The following is a 20,821-nucleotide window of genomic DNA, read 5'->3' as shown; positions in this document are numbered from 1 at the left end:
AAACACAGGAAATCGTTGAATCCCCAGCTCAGTGTTTTTACACTGTCCTTTCTCAGGTCCTTTATCAATTCCCACATGAGAGGGACAAAAGAAATTAGACAACTCACTAGCTACTAGCCCTTGGGGGTAGGAGGTGGGCGTGTAAGAGCTCCAAGCACATTACAGTTTGAAGACATCAATTGTATTTGCCTCTATTAGCAAACCACAAAAGAACCTCTGAATGTAATTCCTATGCAAATTTGTTTTATTAAGTGTTTTCCAATATACTGATGACTTGAAGTTAACTTTCATACACAGAAATTAAGGGCTAGAAATCACTGCAGTTAAGCAAGCCACAAGTGCTATTAGCTAGCTATAAAAATACTTTCCTTTACACAGGTCTCATTAACATAACATTTCTATACTGTTTACACTGATGCAGTCAGATCACACCCTTGAGATGTTAGAAAGAGCTGAAGTCTTCCACATCCATGAACACATACATGTGTATATGCCTACCAAAAATAAAGTCTTCAAACAGCATGGAGCTCTCTGCTAATTCCAAATCATTGTCTCCAATCAAATTTCTTTTTCTTTGTTTTTCAAGGAGGTTCTGTCACGTACACCTTCACAGGAAAACAGGTTTGTTATGCATAATACCTAAGGAAAAATACTTAGGTAAAGAACATCCTTTTTTCCCCTCTTTAACCCCTCCTCAAAATGCCCTGCCCACCTAAACCACCTCTTTCACATGATTCCTAAAGACATACGAGGAGTCCTTTACATTATTGGTATGGAGTTACACTTCTAGAGAAACCTATCCCACACCCTCAGGGGTATACAGAGCAAACATTTTCTGCAAGTTGCTCTACTCTTCTCCACTGGAGCTTGCAGAACTACACACATATTTTCCTTTTCAGAAAAAAAAAATATCTAAATTCTTCCTACTGTGAGCAATTAAGAGATATTTTGCACTTTTCCCACAACAAGCTAACTGTAGTGTCATTCAACTGTTACACAACACCATGTGCTAACGCTGCTTGCTCTTATCCTGAATAATCTCCTCTTTCTTTTAACACGATCTGTAAAAGTAATAGAGAATAAAACATAGTAACTACCTCAGTGAAGTTACTCCATAGTCTAAGGAATAAGGCCTTCTGTAACTTTAAAGCCTTCACCAAAAACATTAGTATAGTTCTGCAATGAGTCTACTGCATTTTCATGAAAAACAGAACTTAAAAAACCACAGTAAATCTTTAAGTGACAGCTGAAAGATCCACAAGTATCTGGGATAAAAGATAAGGGGGGGGAAGAGACCACGGTTTCACAAAGCAGTAGCCTTTTTTTACATGCCAAGACTTTATTACTACAAAGCTACACTCTACCCCGAGTTTTGGTAAGCTCCCTTTTAACAGAGGGGGAGGCCTGAAGTAAACAGGAGGCAACACATAACCCTCTCCAGCACCAGAAAATTAAGTTTAAATAAAAACATTTAAAACAACAAAAAAAAAAAACACCAAAAAAACCCACCGCGCTCCTCGCAACACACGGATGGGGTACACCAAGGAACAAACTCTTGGGAGACTGCGAGCCCTGAGCAACCGCAGGCCCAGCCTTTACAGCTTGACCACAACCACCGCCTCCAGCCAGCACCCGGTGCCCACCGCCCGGCTGCGCGGCCCGCCGGCTCCCCGCCGGGGCCAGCACCCCTCCCCTCCCCGCCCACCCGGCAGCCTGTCACCGCCACAGCAACACGTCGCGCTCCCCGGCGGCCCCTCACCCAGCCGGGGGTGCCCGCCGGCAGCCCCAGCCCTTCAAACGGAGACTACCCCGGCCGCAGCCCTCCCGAGGAGGGGCGGCAGCCTTCCCCCGACCCCGCACAAGGGGGACAGCGCCCGCCCGGCGGCCCCACCCGCGGCCCCTCACGGGGGAAGGGGCTCCGCACACAGGGGCACCCTCGACCGCCCCCGACAGCGGCCTCGCCGCGCAGGGAACGGGGGCGAGTTCCGCACTCCCAGCGCTCCTCGGTCAGCCCGCCTCCCCCAGCGCGGCTCTCACCCTCAGCAGCGCCCGCAGCCCCCGGCAGCCGCCCGCGGCCCCCCCAGCGCAGCGCCGCCGCCATGTCTGCCGCCGCGGCCCGGCCGCCCTTTCACCCGCGGCGGCGGAAGGCCGGGCCGCCCGCAACCAATCCGAGCAACCGCCGCGGGCGCGAGGGAGCAAGCGCGGCCGCCCTGCCGGGGGCGGAGACGCACGCGAGCTGCCCCCGCCCGCGGGTCCCCACGGCTGCCCGCCGCTGCGCGCGCTGCCGCCCGGCCACGTTCGCGCGTGCCTCTGGGCGCCCGGGCCTGGCTGCGCGCTCAGGCGCGCCGCTGGAAACGCGACTCGGGGCGCGCAGCGGAGTTTGCGCCGGTGCGCTGCCGCCGGGAGTGTGCGGCGGCGGGCGCGGTGCGTGCGCCTCGCGGGGCCGCGTGCTTCCGTAGGTGCCGGTCTCGCACTGGCACGCGTCTCCCCCGTGCGCCGAGCGGCACCCGCGCGAGTGCGCGCAGGCGAGCGCCGGGGGCTGGGGTCCGTCCGCGGGTGACCCCTGCGCCTGCACACGTACGGGGCTGCCCCCGCCCACCCGTCAGCCAGCGGTTGCAGCAGCACGTGCGCGCCGGTGGGTGCGGAGGGCGGGTCCACGCGCCCCTCCCCGGGCTTCCCTGAGGGGCGGGCGAGCAGCGCGCGGCCCTGCGAGCGGCCAGCGAGGGGTGCTACGGGTCGGGACGGACTGCGGGCCCTCGGCTTCCCGCCACCTGCGGAGCTTCCGGCTGCTCGGCCCCATGGCACACGGTACCGGGATCAGCCTCCCGAAACGACCTGCGCGGCTGGGCTCCGGCTCTGCTGGCGGAGGTGACAGAGTGGTGCCCATCCCAATCCCCCGGTAAACTGCCATCCTTGAAACGCTAGAGAAGTGTTACTGTGAGGAGAGCGCGAGAAGCATCACTGCTACCACCTCAGACTTCTGTTGAAATAAACCAGGCATCAAGCTACCGGCAACACCGAAGCGCGGAAAGATGTGATCCAAGATGGTCAGATCTGTGTTCACAAGGCAAAGGAACAACAGCATTTCCTTTAAACAGTGTTCTTGAAACAAAGAAGGTAAACCTGAGCCGCCTCTTCATCCTCGGCACGGTAGCAGAGTGAGGCAACAGTTTCTGAAGCTGGAAGACAATTATTCTTAGCTAAGGAAAGGGAGTGTGTCATGGGCAGTTTGCAATTAATCCAAGACGTGCTTTACCACAAGGTCCCAATAGGGCTAGAGGACTGAAAAAAAAAAAAAAGAAGAAAAAAAAAGAAAAGACTCATCAATAGGGAAAATTTGTACAGGCAATATACATAGTATATTAGGAATTAATCCCTCAGACTTTAGACACAACCTAGGTGGGTCCTTGAGCAGGGTAAGAGGATATTTCCTGTACAGTCAGATGAATGTATATCAGCACTAACCACTCTCAGAGAGGTTTGACCAGGGTACATTACTCCCTCAACTCACACATTACATCAACCCTTACATTTTTATCTCACCTTTATAGTGCAGTAAATTCTCTCAGGCTCCGTGTACATTCATATCCCACAGCAAGAGCCAGGATGCCCCAGAACAACTGGCACATCCCCACGTGCCACGAAAAACTGCTGGGCAACTGGGTTCACCCAAAGCAGGTGTTTTCATAGGACTCTAGCTGCATGGTCCCCTCGGTGGGACACAAGTTCCTACTTACATTTACACATAATATCAAAAAGTGTGGCCTGATTTTATTGGTTTTGACACCACTAACTTCTTATAGCAGTACTTACATTCAAAGTGAAAAGAGGTGGAAGGTGTGACAGAAAGGGGAACGCTGGGCTCATCTCTGCTGCATGCCAAAGGTATGCCAAAAAATGACTTCTCTCCTTATCCTCCCAAGTGAGTTGCAAAAATGAAATCAGCAAGGGATCACCTCTGCTGTGTGTTTATGCATTAGTTCTGCTGTATTAACAGTGCCTACAACTGCACAAGTGGGAACCATGCAAGAAAACTGTTCTCAGTATGTTTAAACAAGGTGACCAGATCTGCAATTGATAGCCACAAGCAGAGACTGCAGGTTTCCTTCAGTACACGTGGCAAGTCTTGAAAATAGGAAAGACCAAGAGCAGAGGTACAGACCCCATCGTCCTTCACTGCAGGCTCTACATCAGATCTACTAGATGCACAGAGTTATACACCACAACACTGTGTTACTGCATTAGAACAATACCCTGAGGCACTGACGTCAGTTCCTCCAGCGTGCATGAAGCAGTCACATGGCATCACCAGGGTGTTTTCTTTTCCTCTACAGAGGAGATTCTGTTTGCAGGCCCCAGCAGAGGGATAGGCAGCCACCTCAGAGGCACATCAAAGCAGCCCCCCTGCAGCTGCAAAGGGAAACTGGCTGGGATTACACAGAGACACCGCAGCAAGGAGCAACTTCGCAGCCAGCTGGGTGCATAAAGAACTTGATACAGTGAGAAACGGCCTCATACAAGCCCGTTTCCAAGTGAAGCTAAGGCTCCTCGCATATGGAAGGGACTGGGGAAAAAACCTCAAGAATACTTACCTTTTTCCATTTTCTTCATGAAGCTTTCTGCTTTTAGTATGATTCGATTCTGACTGACAAATGTTACTAATGGTCTTTTTGCCTGTTCTATACTGAAGTGGGTACTGGACACAAAATACAAAATTTCATTTCTGTAAGAAAAGGAAGCTAAGGGATCAAGATTATACACAGTTAGCACTGAACATTTCAAAAAAAAGAGGTTAACATACATCACCATTGCTTAAAGAAGTTTTAAAAATGAATTTGCAAAAATAAAATATCTAGAATAATTAAAGGATATAGAAGTCTGGATAAAAACAAAGATCTAGTTCTGCATGTCTAAGCACATAACTCAATATACAGTCCTGCCTCAGTTACAAAAGCTATTCACATGCACAAAGTTAAGCAGGTTTAGAAGAGACTGGAATACTGGGCAACTTGCTCTCATAATTTCGAAGGGATCCTGAGGAACTGTAGCTTTCAATGCTGAGAATTTCCTCAATTCCATCTTTACAACAGAAAGTTACCTTTGTCTTCTAACATAACTCCAAATTTAGACAGGAATCATAAGTTGTTGTATCATCACCTAGATTTTAAGCTGTAACCCAGGGAGAAAACTGAAGTAATTGTAATCCTTCTGTCTTTGCCCAGTAAGGAATATATTGTATCAGATTTATGGAACATGAAATGCGTTATGCACAAAAGCCTGTGACTGAAGAACTCAAAGCCAGAAAAACTCTTTGAAGTACCTGTTATATATTCTGTAAACAGCCTTTGCCTCTATCAGCATTCTGCTCAATGTGCTGTGAGAAACAGAAATTCAGCCTTAAGAGTCAGACAAGTCAATATCTCCGTACATCTCTGTCGAGTACCTACAGAAAAATCTTGATTGTGAGGAAAGATCCTTCATGCCAGATTCACCTAAAATAGTCAAAAGTTAGAGGCCAGGGGGTTGTCAGGCACCCCAGAGAAACCCCAAAGCCCTGCCACAGACACTGGGAAGCCGAGATGGGGTCCAAGTTACCAGCTCCCTACTGCTCTGGGGCACCTCAGCTTCAACCCCGTGCCCAGCTGCCCAGGCTTTGGGGCTTGTTGGGGCTCCTCAGAGGTGGCAGGAACATCCTTCCCCTTCTAAGGCTCCTCAGGGGTCACCCTACCACAGACACACATGCTTTAGGGGTGGCTTGATCCTTATCTTGGCTTTCTGACCTCAGGGGTGGTTTGAAATCCATGCATGCCATGTGGCCTGCATTTCTCCAGGAGCATGAACCTCCTGGTCAGCATCATTCACCTCCCCCAGCCATCAGGTCTCCTCAGGGAAGTCCTGAATCTCCCTGGCCTCAGGAGCATCTCAGGCACAACCCAAGCACCCCTGGCCCATTCTTAGAGGGGTTTGACCTCATTCTCTGCCTCGCTTCAGGGGTGGCTTAATCCCCAAGTCAGTTTGGCTTGCTCTGGGACATTGTGATCCCCTTGATCCCCAGGGACAACCTGACCCTCCACAACCACACAGCCTTCAAAGTTGCTTTGGGACAGCCTGGATCACCCCAGCTGCTGGGGCTGCTCAGGGAAGGCTTTAAATCCCCAAGTCCCTGTGGTTTATCATAGGTTCCACCTCAACCCCTCTGACCACAAGCCTCCAGTGCTCCCCAGCATGGAGCAGCTTCTCTCCCCAGCTTCCTAGGCTGCTCAGGGATAACCTGAGCCCCTGGCCTCACAGATGCCTTGTTCCCCACCCTAGGGATGCCTGCTCTGAGATACCTTGATTTCACCCCTGCCCAGCCACACAGGCTCCACCAGGGTGGCCGGATTCCTCTCTCCAGCTGGCCTCCAAGGTGACTTAACAGCCCTCCAGCCTTTGGGGTCTCCTTAGGGAAGGCCTGAGGCTTCACCTACCACAGCGTGGTCTCAGGGATGATTTGATTCCTCCCCCACCCTCAAAGCCTGCTCTAGAAGCCCCCATTTTCATCCCCCAAACCCTGCTCCCAGCCAAGGAAGTGTTCAGGGATGGCTTGTATGTCCTACCTTTGCTAAGACTCACCAACAGCTTCAGCTTCATCCCAGCTTCCTGCTGTTAGTCAGCCCAAACCTCACCTCTCACTAGCCATCCAGTCCCTAGGGCTCTTTGACCACCCCAGAGGAGCCTCAGAGCCCAGGCAGGGGTGATTCAGGGAGCCCTTACCATGAGGGCACAGTCCTGCAGGATCTGGACAGGATGGGCAGCTCTGAGTGCTGGTGTGGATGTCCATCAACAGCCCCAGACCACTGAAGGCAAGGTGATGACTCGGGTGTAGGTCTGTTCTGGGACTCCTGTCACAGGAAGCAGCAAGAGAAAGGGCTGGAAACAAAGCTGCTGCAGCAGACCAAGGTCCAGCCAGGAAACAGGAATAGAGATAGGACTGGAGACAAAAACACCTCCACCAGCATAGCTCAAAGCAAGGCTGAAGGCTCAGGCCTGAGCTTAAATGGACATCCCGGGCCAGGGGCGGAGGTTGTCGGTGGAGGCCCCAGGTGCGGCTGTTCAGGGCTGTTAAGGCCCACTGATGCAGTCAGTGCCCCAACACCCTGACGAAGCTGCTCACTGCAACACAGGTCTGATGGGGAAACATGCAGAGCTCCCACATTAGCAGAGCGAGAGTCCGTTTGTCTTGGGGACCATGTCTGGCTTCCTCTAGTCTGATGAGCTGGATCAGACCCACCTCTTAACTTTTTCACATCCTCAGGATGTTAAAAGCTTGTTGACAGAAGCATGATGTAAAAACTAGGAGTTCAGCACCGCTTGCCTCAGAGCTAGCTGGAGTCTGCACAGAGTCTGCAGCAAGGAGGGCAGGCTAAGGCTGGGAAGCAGAATGACTTGCAGAGCATTTCAGGCAGTTTGTGAGACACAGCCCTAAATGGCAGTAGTTATCAAAGGAGGGCACGTGCACATTTTGGGAAGGCGTCACACTTGGATGTGATGAAGTGATAGCGCTTAATGAAATTTCTTATGAGATTAGAACAGGAATCACAACTGCTTTGACACCATGGAGTGATGTCTCTGTGGGAATTGTGTTTTTCCTGTGATTTCGTGGACTGGAGGTTCTGCAGGGCTACATCAAAGTGGCAGAGATCCAGACAGCTGGAGAGAGTTGTTCAAGAAGGAAAGGGATGAGAATGTGAAATTCACAGAAAGTGCTAAAAGAACCCAAAAGTGTATTCCAGTGTAGCACGGAGGTAAATACAACCTTAAATAAATACTCAAAAAGACTCATGGGCTGGGGAGGACTCTGACTGCGCAGATGTAAAGTCTTACTTCCTCCTCAAGAGACTTGGTGACAAGGGTGTTACAAAACCAGGTAAGTGTGACGGCTCCAAAGGTCTGAGCAAACACAAACTCACACTGTTGTTCACTCCATTGCATAGAAATTAGCTCTGGCTTGGAGCCTTCCTGATGAACTCCTGGAGTTGTCACACTTGTAGGACCAAGGAGGAGTTAGCACAAATGCGTAATCACTGGGACTGCTGCTCAGCACCTGTATGATGTCTCCAGAGGTTCTGCATGGCTGGAGGGTCATCTGTCCAGGGACCAGGGAAGTGACTTCTAAAATCAGGGAGGTCCAGAGCACTTGCTTTGTCTGAAACGCATTAAAGAACTCCAGTACACTGACAAAAATTTTGCTGAGCCTCTTCTCTGTAGCGTTGTTCACATGGAGTGACAATGGGCTTGACGAGTAGTTTGAAATTTACTCCCTGCTTGTAATGTGAATACAGTTTTAAACAGCTTTGGGTCCTTTCTAAGGCATTAAGAATAACCCCAAAGATTAAAAACAAATTTGTAATTCCTTTGATTTAAAAAAAAACATGTTGTCAGGACTAACAAAGATTTGCGCAATGGCTGTCTGGGCTGTCAAGCCGTAACAGAGTCCTGGTGAATTCCTGCTGTAGTATTTATTGCCTGAAGGTTCACTGCTCAGTAAACAGAATGGTACATTTAAATTTAAGATTGCTTTTAGAATTTGCTACTCCTGGGCATGGACAAGCTAAAGGAGATGATGAAGTTCCTTGTAAGAGGCAATAAATTCAGCAGGGCTAAATCATTTGTTTGGATTCCAGCCATGGCATGAAAGCTTGGAGCAGAGAGAGGCAAGCTGGTTTGATGGAGAGGAAAAGAAGCTTTCTTCTTGGGTACATAGAGCAACCACCCCCCTGAGTACAGAGACAGAAATGAAACACCAAGGGAAGAAAAGGGAACAGGCCTGAGAGAATGTATTCACTCAGATCCTTTCCTGATGGCGGCACCCAGATCTGGCAACAGAAACAATCTCCAGTGGGTCACATCTTGTCTTGCTGTAACAGCAAAGATGTATGTTCATACCCATCTCCTTCTGGTTTCTGCTGGAAGCACTGGGATTTTTAAACTTGTGAAAAGGAGTTCAAGAAGGCTGAATCTCAAGACCGAGCAGCACGCTCATTTAGTCACAGCTCTCTCTGACACAAAGAGGTCTCAGTTGTGTGCATTATTCCATCCCATTTCCCTCAGCATGATCAGTATCTTCTGTATGTGGCATGACATATGACACATAGGTGATAATCCTCATATCAGCCAGGAGGATACTCCTGTCTGGTCCCCACTTGCCTGTGAAGGCTATTTAAGCCCCCTAAGTCTTTACAGCTTTCCTCTGGTATCAATTTCTCAATGCCCATGGTTTCATATTCCTCCTTGGATCCAGTGATGACAACACATTCACCATATGGCGCTAAAAGTGCTGGATTTTGGTAGTTCAAAGGGTAGTGGAGTTAACAAAGACCAGCTTTTGAGGCATTGATTTCAGGAGCCCCTGAGCACAAATAAGATGTTAAACACTGAGGGAGGAGCACCACCACCACTGATTCCTCTCTCTCTCCCTCTCTCTCTCTCTCTCATTCTGCTGTCTCAAAGAGAAGGAGAGTTGTTATCCATTCAACCCATAACCCAGAGAAGTGACTAAGGAAGGCTCTGCTGGGGTCCAAGGCTCTAATTGTCCTGGTCAGCCTCACTACACCCTACCATCAGCCCATGGACCCCATGTCAGCTCAGGTCTGGACCAGCAAGTCTGATCTGAGCTGCCTGTTCCTGAATTATTTTTCAGATTTTCTGGATTGACCTCGGACCCAGCTCGTGACCTCGTCTCTGCCTGATGATGGCTGGACTGTCAATGGCACCTGTTGCCAGTCAGAGCTGCACCAGTGTGCTCATGCCCAGCCCTATTCCTCACCGCTCCTGATTCTTTTGGATTTCCTGTATTGACCTCAAGCCTGATTTGTTACGTTGCTTTTGTCTGAAGATTGCAGGAGTGTTGATGGGACCTGTTGCTATCACAACCCTTGCTCTGTTTGCCCTACCCAGTCATAGTGGGACTGTGCCCTAACAGTGAGGGCACTGCCCTGTCCGTGCTGCGGTCACCCTCAGCTCACCTTCCCTTGTGGGGCAGCCTTGTGATTGCTCCTCTCTGACATGCTGTGGGGATTGCGGGAGAAAGGAAAGTCCTGTAAGGGATGGCTGGGAAAGAGAGAGATGGGAGACATCCAAGGAATTTGGTATTCCCCAGCCACCGCTGCTAGTTCCTGTGTTTCTGATAGCTGATCTCAGCTGTGCCAGAGGATGTCACAACAAATGTGCTGATAAAATGCTATTCAACAAACATGACTGCCTGGTGAATTTTGTTTCTCCAGCATTTCAGGAGCAATGATGGTTCCCACTCTTTTTGGAGATAGATATGGTCTCTTCCCATTCACCTCATTCCTGCTGGGAGCTACCTACTTGGGAAAGATTTCCATGTGGTGGATCAGCCTCTGTTAAGGCTGGAGGAGGATCTGAAGGCAGCATCTTTTTTATTGCCTGGGGAAACATCCAAATTCTGGCCACTACTCCCTCGTAAGCAGACAGGTTACCTCCTTTTCTCCTCCTGCCACAGCTCTGGGATGGCCTCGTTGCCTCTCCCCATTTCTCCTCCTTTTTTTTTCTTTTTTTTTTCTTTTTTTTTTTTTTCCTGTAAGGATCTTGGCAAGCCCACGTGGAGCCAGACACTGTTGCTGCAGCTGCAATTTGGACAGTGGACAACAGTGAGACTTCATCTCATCCAGACCCAGCAGGGAGGAAAAACAAGACCCTGGTTTTGCTGTGACACTGCTGGTACTTCAAAATCTTTCAGAGCAGCATCTCCCACTGCTCCTGCCCTTCTCTGGCCAGCAGCATCGCTACAGTGGAGTCAGGACTCATCCCCTCGCCGGTGGGACAGAGTAGGTTGATGTCCTGACCTTGGCTCCTGTCCAGCATTTTGGAGTGCCCATTATACTCCCCATAGGCTCATACCTGGAGGGACCAAGGAGAAGGTGATGAAGGCAAAGCCTCACTTGGTAGTGATCCACCAGGTCAGAGTTTGATTAGTAATGAGAAGAATGTGTACAAAGAGCAGGCACAACCATAGTTACGTAGCTAAAGGAAAACAATGTAAATACAGATTGGGTTAGAGCTTGTCCTGGCATCCATGAGGACACGTAGTATCAACCAAAGCCAGAGGAAAAGAGCAGCAGAAAAGCAGGGAGCACAGGCAGCTGTTTAAAAGACCTTCTGAGTGTGGCTGGATGGTTCACGTGTTCAGTTAAGTGTGTACTTAGGTTCTCTATTAAATGGAGGCCCAAAGGCAGTCAGGATCTGACCCAGCTCACATAATGATTTAGCAAGGCTGTAGGAAATAATCTCTGGATACTCTGTCCCTCGCTCCAGCCAGTGAACCACAGTGCCTCTCTAGGTGATTTGACTGGCATAATCCTGGGGGGAAAAGTAGGAAAATAAAACAGGATTTCCATTTTATCAAGATAAAGCTGTAGCCAGAACTGATAACGGGTTACTTGAAAGAATGCTGGTCATGTATGCTTAGTGATTGTTGCTTAATTTGTTTAAGCTGAAAAAGCCTATTTCTACAGTGGAATACAAATTAGGGTAATTATGTTGTGATGGAGTACTGCATGTATAAGATGAAAGCCTTTCTTTACAAAAGCCTCTTCATCACTTGAGTAGAAGAAAATAAAATCCTGCTTAAACAACATGTTGTTTTCTGTATTTCCATTTGAACAAAAGACTTTTAAATCTTTTTTTCCCCTGTAATATTACATGGGTTGGTTTTCTAAAAGGACTTTCACTTTTAACAACCTCACAATTAAACCCTCCAACATGCATTCTGATATGTAAATATAAAAGGCTGAGGTAAACATAGTCACATATAATTGTTTCACAGCCTCCAGAGACTATTACTAGCTGGGCATTCAGGTTATATATTTTTCGCGTTCTCCCGATGGTCACAGTTGCTCACAAGCTTTCTTCTGTCTTAGTATTCTACATGTGTCATAAAAACACCACGTACAGGGATGGTTATAGTACGTTAAAATGAAGTACTGATCTTTTTTAGTTATGTTTTATGAGATACAAGCATTTTCTAGTCCCTTTGTATTTGCCAGCACTACTGGGTTCTCTCAAGAGTTGAAATAGGTACAGCCAGATCATCTGATCATAAATTACTTAGATACAGATCAAAAGCAATTCATTGTAGATATATATGTATCCGTGACAATCTTTTTCACTTCAACCTACAAAAATCTTCATTTCCACTTTCTGTGTGAACTGCAGTTACCGTTTCACAGGGGACATCTCCTAAAGCGTCAATATGAAATGCTTATTGCACAGGCTTGCACTTACTCAATACACGTACACACTCACATACTTATCCAAATGATCCTATCCAGGCTATCCTTATTCACATAAGCAAATCATCCTGTAATTAGTTCCAGTGAATTGCTGTGTGACTAAGACCTACTTGCAGAAGTAAGAATTTGCTGGATTGTGCCCTTAGTTAACATGACAGGTGAGAAAATCAATTTCCTTCTAAGGGAAAAGTAGACAGTGTTAAAGTGAATACACAGAGGATCATTACTTATTCTTTTCACATTAGAATTCAAAATGTGTATTTGAAGTTTGGGGAAATTGTCTTAATTAGGATTATTTTAAGTGATGGCAATTTAAAGGCAGGCAATTTAATTACCAGGAAGACAGATCAAAGCAAATGCTTGAAATGGACATTTTAAAATTACTTATCAAGTAAGATGGAATTTAATAAAATAAAGGAGGAAAGAAAGTAAGTATGTAGATTGCCCAAGTGTTCCGTTCCCAGGGAGCTAAGGAAACTGCCTCCCTGGTTTCATGTGCTTGAGTGGAAAACCAGTCATACTTGCAAGAAATAGACACATCAGACCTGGTATATGCACATGTATGAAGACAGACAGAGAATTGCTTCTATCTCCAAAAGTAAATGTTTTCCAGCTTACTTTTTCAAAAGCAAGATTGGTATTTACACATTGAATTTACGTTGCCGTATTTGCAAGTAAGTTGTCTGAACTCTTAACGTTTACAGCTTGAGGAGGCGGACAGTCCTCACACCTCTGCTTATGGTGCAGGGGGAGCTGAAATCACTCAGTACTTTCTGTGGGGACCTATCACCTTTTGCTCATTCATTTTTCATTCTCATTGGTTCACATTGTCTACTAACCTGATTTAAAACATATTCCTAGAGTCTCTAAAATTACACAGTGCAGTGTGAGAAGCAAAAGTCCCTTACTGGGTGTCTATCCTTTTTGTAAGAAAATTTCTTTAGTCTATTGCAACTGATTACTTTTGATACATTCAATAAATTGAAGGCCAAAACAAAAGGCATAATATGATTAAAAGGCAATTAAAACAATTAATGAAGGTCTTTGTTACTCTATGCAGTAAGCGACTTTTCAGGCACAGCACTTTTATTGCCTTTTTTTTTTCCCCTAAATGAAGAGGTTGGTAGTATACGCTATGGAAGACAATATTTTTATTATATTGTTTAGTAAGTATTTGCACTGCGCTTCTCTTGTCTCCTTCTGACATCACTTGCAGTATTTTTTCTGTATTCTCAAATAAAGAGCAGGTTGTCTCCATTTTAGCTCTTCAAAGTGATGATTGCAGTCACACAGCTCATCAGGAAGCACTGTCGCTTCCTTGGGATAGAGGTATCACACTTTACAGAAGGGCACGTTTTGAGGAACGATATTCAAATCTTTGTAATGATGATGCCCTCATGTTCAGTTCTGACAGAAGAGTGAATGCAGGGTTTTATCTCTGTGGTCCAAAACAGGCCAGCTCACAGTACTGACCTAGCAGAACTCTGGGTGACTATTAACCATAACACACAGTTATATTTTTACAAAATTATTCTGCCCTCTGAACCTTCCACTGACATCCCGTGGGAGTTGTCCCTGTGTATCTGACAGCTGAATTGGTCCTCGGTGAATTTTTAGCACATGGAGCTGTGCACACAACTTTGGTTAACAATAACATGTTGCTATGGGAGCTCTGTGCGTGCAACTCCCTGCTTACTGTGCCGAAAATTGCGCTGGAAGGCAAATGTAAGTGTGTCTGGTATTAGCCTAATTATTAAGCAGAACTAGAATCTGGTGCTCTATGAATATCAACAAGAGGAGGAGCGTAGCGTGAATAAGGATGCTCACCAGCAGTGGCTGAGGTGCTTCTTCTGCATTCCTTTAAACGGAAATCACATCCATAGCCGGGAGACTAATTATTTTGGAACCTAAGGGAAATGCAGCCTATATAAGAGAGAGAGTGATCTGCAGTTAAGGATCAGTGAGCCAGCTAATGGCTGGTTAGTCAGGAGGGTACAACTCCAGAATGTTAATAAAACATGTCTGAAGTCCAACACCTCAGGGAAGAGGCTGAGTGCTGCGGAAGATATATGGAGACAGAGGCTCTGTTGATTTCTGCCACTGAACTACTCCTTTAAAGCAGGCTTTAAATCTGTTTTGAGACTTGTTTATGAATTTCAAAATACTAGCAGGACAACAAAACAAAATCATTGTGGCCAAAGCAAATGCAGCTTCTAAACCCAAAATATTACCACTTTGTGAAGTGCATAAATCTTGCTTGGTGTGCAGGTGTGCAGGTGCACAGTACAGTACTTTTGTATAGTAGAGGCTTGGCTGGTTTTCATCCTGCTCTTGCTAGTACAGTTCATGACTTATTAACCAAATCAGCATGTAACATTTTAAAATATCGTATAAACGCTAGCTGTTTATTCCTCACAAGAAACAATTCGGGTCAATACCATACTTTATTCTGTGGACAGAGAGAACAAAGTAGAAATCAGCCAAAGGTTTTGACAAGAAAGCCTGTAGGAAATACCAAATTGCTACTTAGGGTGTATTACATAAAAAGGTTGTTATATTATTTTGCTTGATATAGTGCATGCAGCTATGGAGTAAGTGCTGCAGACTAATATATTGATAAACACAAGAGAACACCTTGCTCCTTAAAATGTCCCCCCTCAGAGGACCAACTACTGTGATCCTACGAGCCCCACGTGCAGGCTTGGATGGGGCTGAGGGCCACAGGGTGGACACCACACATTTCAGAGACCTGAGTGGCAGGGAAACTGCAGGAATGGCTCAGAGACAAGTGACAGCACAGCTCCTTGGGGTGCGTCTGGAAGTGGGTGCAGCCCCATGTTGCGGTGGCCCAGCCACACAGCTTCCACCACTCCATCCCTTCAGGCTGCAACAGGAGACCCTGGCTCAAATCCTTCTGTCCATTGACCTCTGAGAGACTTGTGCCCAGCATGGAGCCCTTTTATAATTGTGACAAGAGGCAGATACGTGTTTTGCAGGACTTTTACATCTCAAACCTCAGCACCCATCACTTTGCTTAAATATATCTGCTGTTGGCAGAATCATCATAGTTTTCTGAACAACAGGGACAGGCGTTCTTCGTCTGAGAAAGGTGCTGATGAGACTGTGATATTGTCCCCAAGGCATTCTGTAGTGTCACCCTTATAGAAGCAGTTCTCAACAAAAATGAAACTTTCTATATTAGACCTTGGAGATGACTACACCCATGCTTAATGTTATGTTGTCGACAGCACCCTTCTGCAAATAATGCTATCACACAAGTAGTCCTTCATAGTCTAATCTCTTCTACAAGCGTTTGTAAAGCATAGTCTAAACTAAAGTAAAAATAAAAACTTATTTGGAAGGGGGCAAAAAGTTTTTATACCAATTACATTGATGCAAGGACTCAATTGTTATCAATAGAATTATTCCAGTTTACAACACTCTAAATTCGCTCTTGAGCTGCCTAAGGTACCCACAGGGAAGATGTGTCAACAGGTATCTTTGTAGTTTTCAGCTTCTGAAAACTGAGATATTTTAGTATGTTAGTCTTTTTACTGACAACATATAATATTTAGATAAAGTATTTTTTAGGAGTTAGGAACACTTCAGAATAGATGTGTGTGTATATATAAAAAGGTGGTAGGAGAACTCACAACCGAAGGACTTCTGCTCCATTGAGAAATATTAAGTGTCCGGTTTGGAAGATTTAATAGCGGTAAGTTTTAATCTAGGAAGGAAAGTGAAGTGGTCAGACCATGGTCTCCACACTCACATGGTGCAACGCCAGATCAGATGATGAATTTCCATCTGCAAGGAACGGGACAGTACCAGCCTCTAATGAGGGCTCTTGCTAATGGCTGTGCCATTAAATGGTATCTTTGTTACCTGTTGGATATGCATTACTTGGATTGTTGGCATTTTTTAATACCAGATATTTTATCACACCCCTATAGGGATTTCAATTAAGAATGTCCAGAATATCTCATACAACCAGTAACAGACACAGACACCAAATACATTATAGGAACTTTAAGCAAAAGTTTGTCCTTGTTTCCGCATTCTTTTGCTTTCAATAAGCTCTGGCATCTTTTTCATATTTGTAATCCCACGTTGGTAAAAATGGACATAAATTCAAAACAATACTTTGGCATGCTTCCCAAAAAATGAGTTCATATGATGAGAAATGGATTCCTAACAGAAATTGCATGTTTGTAATTGGTTTTGACCTGTTTTCGTTTCCACGTCATTTGTAATTTTGTAACAATGAAGTCTGCAAGAAAAACTCATAGAGTGTTTACAGTGAGACCCTTCCAAAATGCAGTCAGTGTGTTTGGTATTCAAAAACACAGCCACAGCTCATGAAGCCCCAGAGTTAAAGGAAATCTGGACTGAGTTTTCAAAAGTGGAAAGCAGAGATCCACACACAGAATTGGGTGTTGGGTTGCACAGCTGCGGTGGACTGTCCCCTGACTGGGAACCAGAGCAACCAGCCAAAAACCTGAGCTTGCTTGCATTGGTGTGCTGGTGAGGAAATAATGGCCTCCATAATTTCAGCGATGCCATGGTATATTTGTTATTTTGAGATGATGTAAGAGATCCTGCTTCCTTAATCATGGGGAAAATGAAAGGTCTGTGGGCAGTTTCCTTGCTCTCAGCTGCCTATAACTTCCCTTTCTGAACCTCTTCTGGGCTGTGCTAGCAAGTCCTCAGGTGGTGATGACAGCACAGCACATTTCTACTCCACTAACTGCCCCAAAGAGTGTCTTTACCCAAAATGCTTCCAATTCTTGAGTAGACTAATGTTTCCAGTTTGACTTGTGACTTTCTGTGTCCGGTCCCTGAGGGCATTTTCAAGCCCTACAGGCTTGCCAGGGACCTCCATGCACACCACCTCCACCCAGGGCACTGGAGCCTGTTTTGGCTCAGCCGTGCCCCATCCCAGCCACGTCTCTGTGCTGACTCCAGCCATGGCTGGGCCCAGCACCACAGGGAGCTGGTCTCCTGGGCCCACTGCTTCCCAAAAGTGTCACAGGCTTTTGGCGCCTGTGGGACGGCACCCCATCAGGGGTCAAAGCCAGCCCTAGGGTCCCTGCAGCACCCCACTCCCCGGCCCCCTCATGGGGCAGCCCCGCTCCTGCTGCACCCCACAAAACACCTGTTTTTCTCAACAGCCCTGGCTGATGAGTGGGGATAGCAACCATCGGTCTCACCTGAATATAACCAGCCCAAAACAAGTGCGGCTTCCCACACAGACTGGGCGCTGTAACTTCTGGTTGGGAGTCTGGAGGAAAATATTCAAATTTGTCTTTTTCACCACTGTGATTATGTTCACAGAGGTGACTACACAGATGGTTTCTGTGTGTCCAAGCAGTTTTCTACCATATGGAACTGCAGTTTCTTTTGATGTTTGTTTTCTTTTCCACTTTTTTTTGCCCTGTTCTTCAAACTTCATCTGCTGGTGCAATATACACGTTCCATTATCTCTGAAACCACAGTGCTCATAACCTAGGAACTAAACCCTCACAGAGGCCAAAGATTGCATCCCTCATAGTTTCAGTTCCTAAATCCTAAATTTTACATGGATGCTGATGGCTTGAGGGCTTCTGTCTGAGAAGATGACCAAGATGAATTTGATGGTTTTTTAATCACATTAAGTTCACTATATTCTTCTCTAAACATGGATGTTTTATTTCCTCAGCTGTTCTTAATTGCATTACTTAAGGAGTAGTATTGTGTCTCCAGTCTTCACTAAACATTGTTTGTAGTCCGCACTTCTAGCCTGCAGTGGACAAGAAAATACGTTTTCAAAGACCAAACGTCAATGATGAGTTATTACAGCTGATGCAGCAGAGCTATAGCTCATGTTACCGCCGCCTTTTAGTCCATACAACTTTCTGGCCTATTCCACTCAAAAATCTGTTTTCTCACAGACTGCTCAAAGGCAATCTTCACTGGATTTTTGATCAAGACAATCCTTGAGCCTCAAGACAGAGAAAAATTTTTTTTACAAAAATACTATATTTTTTACTTTACAAAAATTGGAAGCTGTTGTTCTCCTGTCCTATGGACAAAAGGGCTGGGAAGTAAAAGGGTAAAGTTAGACAGAATAGTTCTTTATTGAAAAATATCTGTGAGTGATCCGAGGGAGGCTGGTTGAGATTTGGCTGACCTACCAATCCTTGAAAATTATACCTTGTGCAGAAGAGGGAATTGTTGTTCTTCCCCCGTGCTGAGAATGGATCTAAGCTGTGTGGGGAACAGCCATGCATCCTGAGGACCACGTGGGGTTCAGGGCAGTGGGGCAGCAGAGCATGTGCTTAGGGCGCAGCTGTGCAGGGTGCCAAGTGCTTCTCCTAAACACTAAGCACTCTGACCACCAACTCATGTGGAAAATCAGTGAAGGAGCACATCTATTTGTAACATCTTACAGGACCAGATTGTGCCTTTTATGCCCTAACACTTTACTGTTCGGATTACATCAATTTAAAAACTTACTATGCAGCATTTTCCGTACTTGTCTGTGTCATTCTCTGCTAAGATCTTACTCTTGTCAGCAAATTTGCCCATGTCTGCTCCTTATGGACTTGAATGGTGTTACATGAGCTAACTTCATATTACTTATATAGAGAATTAAATGTGTCTCAGCTCTAATTCTTTCACAAATGGCCTTTTCCTCTAGATCTAATATGGGCCCCATCCTTCCGTTAATTCACCATAATTCCCATTGACAAAGGCCAATATAATATTATTGCAGAAAATTCTGGCTTTTTCCCCCAGTACATATACTGCTATTGTTATACAGAGGTTTTGTAGCCTACATAACCCTCTGAATTTATTAAAAAATTTGTTGAAGGTTTAAGATAATGCATCTAAAACACTTCTTGTTTTCAGGGTATTACAATTTTTAAGGACATTATGGCAATAAGATCTTTGTCTATAAAATATGCTTACATTGTGTTTTCCTTAGTACTTTCCACATTTGATCTCTTAATAGCTTTTGCAAACTTTCTCATAGTTAGTGAAAAAGCAGTTTCCTGTTGTATTGCCATTTCTATGTTTTTGCCTCCACCATTTTTTGCCTCCATTCTGCGACAAATATTCACATATATGTCACCCTCTTGCGTCAGATAAACCTACTCATTGCCATTTATTTCAGTCATTTTTACTTTCCTCAGGTGGATAGTCTTTGTTTTTTGTGAAACAATGTAATTACAGGAAGAGATGCTAAATGGCATATTTTGAAATAGGTCTTAAAGGTAAACATATGGTTGCCTTTCAGTATACACCCAGCTAAGGTCTGAAGACCACTGCCACTGACTCCTTGGAGTTAAAAGCAGTAGAGGTTTCAACCTTTCTGGGAATTAATTTTGTTTATTTTTATTTATATTTATATTTAATTTAATTTATATTTATATTTTATATATGTATATTACTTTACAGAAAAGAAAGAATAACCCTCCCCCCAAGTCCAAAATGAGTATTCCGAGTGTGTTGTATTTCCCCCCTACCATAAATTACAGTAGGACTATCACAAGGGGTTTTTGAGCACCTACAGTCTACTGCTTACAGCTACTCAGAAGTTAATGCACCAGATTCTTAGCTGAGCAGGTTCTATATTTAACACCATGTTAAAATAAAGAAGGTAAGTTTGCTGTATCCGGGAAATTCTCAGTATGAAAGCTAAATACACTTTCTTGGTTTTGCTTCCTCAAGTATACGTTGGCCTCTGCTTGTATGGTATGTAGTAAGACAAAACTGGAATTATTTACTCCACCGTTGCACTGGGGATAAAAATGGCACAGGTACGTGATTTCAATAAAGAATTGTTCTTCATCTAGATCCCTATGCAAGGCAGTCAGCATGGCTGGAGGCCATCTTCTGCAGAGGATGGTCAGAGCACCTCACTGATCTAGGGTGATGATTTCAGCCTATAGCTTAGCTATAGTCCCTGTCCAGTTGGAGAAGCTACCATAAGCTGATTCCTGTTTCCCTGCATAGGGAACCGTGTCCTGGAGTAGCACACAAACTGCAACATCATCCTTAATGGGTGAGAACGGGACATAGATGTCACACCAGGATTTGCATCCTCTTGCCCAAGAGAGGCTCCTGATTTATTATATCTCCAGGCATGTACTCCAAATATACATGTGTACACTGCAACTGTGCATGTACCCAGGTGAGGTTCAGAAAAGCACTACAGCATAGGACTTGGATGTGATTAATGTGCCTTATTCTAAGAAGTCATGTGAAAAACCCCTACCTGCAAAACTTATTGTATGCTCCTGACGTCACCAGCATGCTAGACAGCCCTTGAACATGCTTGTTGCACACAAGAGCATGTAGTGCCATACACACAGCATAGTCAGAGTGATGGGACACCAGGCTATAGGCTGTCCTTTGCCTCAAAATATCTAGTCTCAGTTCCTTAACCACAGGCTTGCAGGCACTGGGGAGTTACCGAGTTCTGCTCCGGCTTCCCAGGATTATTTATGTATTTGGCTAGGTGTCTTCCCTTTTCTGGCTGACTG

At 45.7% G+C, this 20,821-nt stretch overlaps 1 protein-coding gene across 1 annotated transcript in view; it reads right to left on the bottom strand.

Moving 5' to 3' along the window:
* PCCA (propionyl-CoA carboxylase subunit alpha) overlaps window positions 1–19,378 on the bottom strand; it is a 309,664-nt gene extending 290,286 nt beyond the window's left edge. Inside the window, exons 1-3 of the mRNA XM_056329081.1 lie at window positions 19,245–19,378; window positions 4,593–4,723; window positions 2,038–2,786 (exon numbers count right to left, since the gene is read on the bottom strand). Coding sequence (XP_056185056.1) covers window positions 2,038–2,786; window positions 4,593–4,723; window positions 19,245–19,378 — 1,014 coding nt within the window. The remainder of the gene's footprint in view (window positions 1–2,037; window positions 2,787–4,592; window positions 4,724–19,244) is intronic.
* Window positions 19,379–20,821: the final 1,443 nt, after the last annotated feature.

Source organism: Falco biarmicus, chromosome 2, assembly GCF_023638135.1.
Source record: "Falco biarmicus isolate bFalBia1 chromosome 2, bFalBia1.pri, whole genome shotgun sequence".
Classification (NCBI taxonomy): Eukaryota; Metazoa; Chordata; class Aves; order Falconiformes; family Falconidae; genus Falco; species Falco biarmicus.
This window is presented reverse-complemented; position numbering and strand designations above follow the sequence as displayed.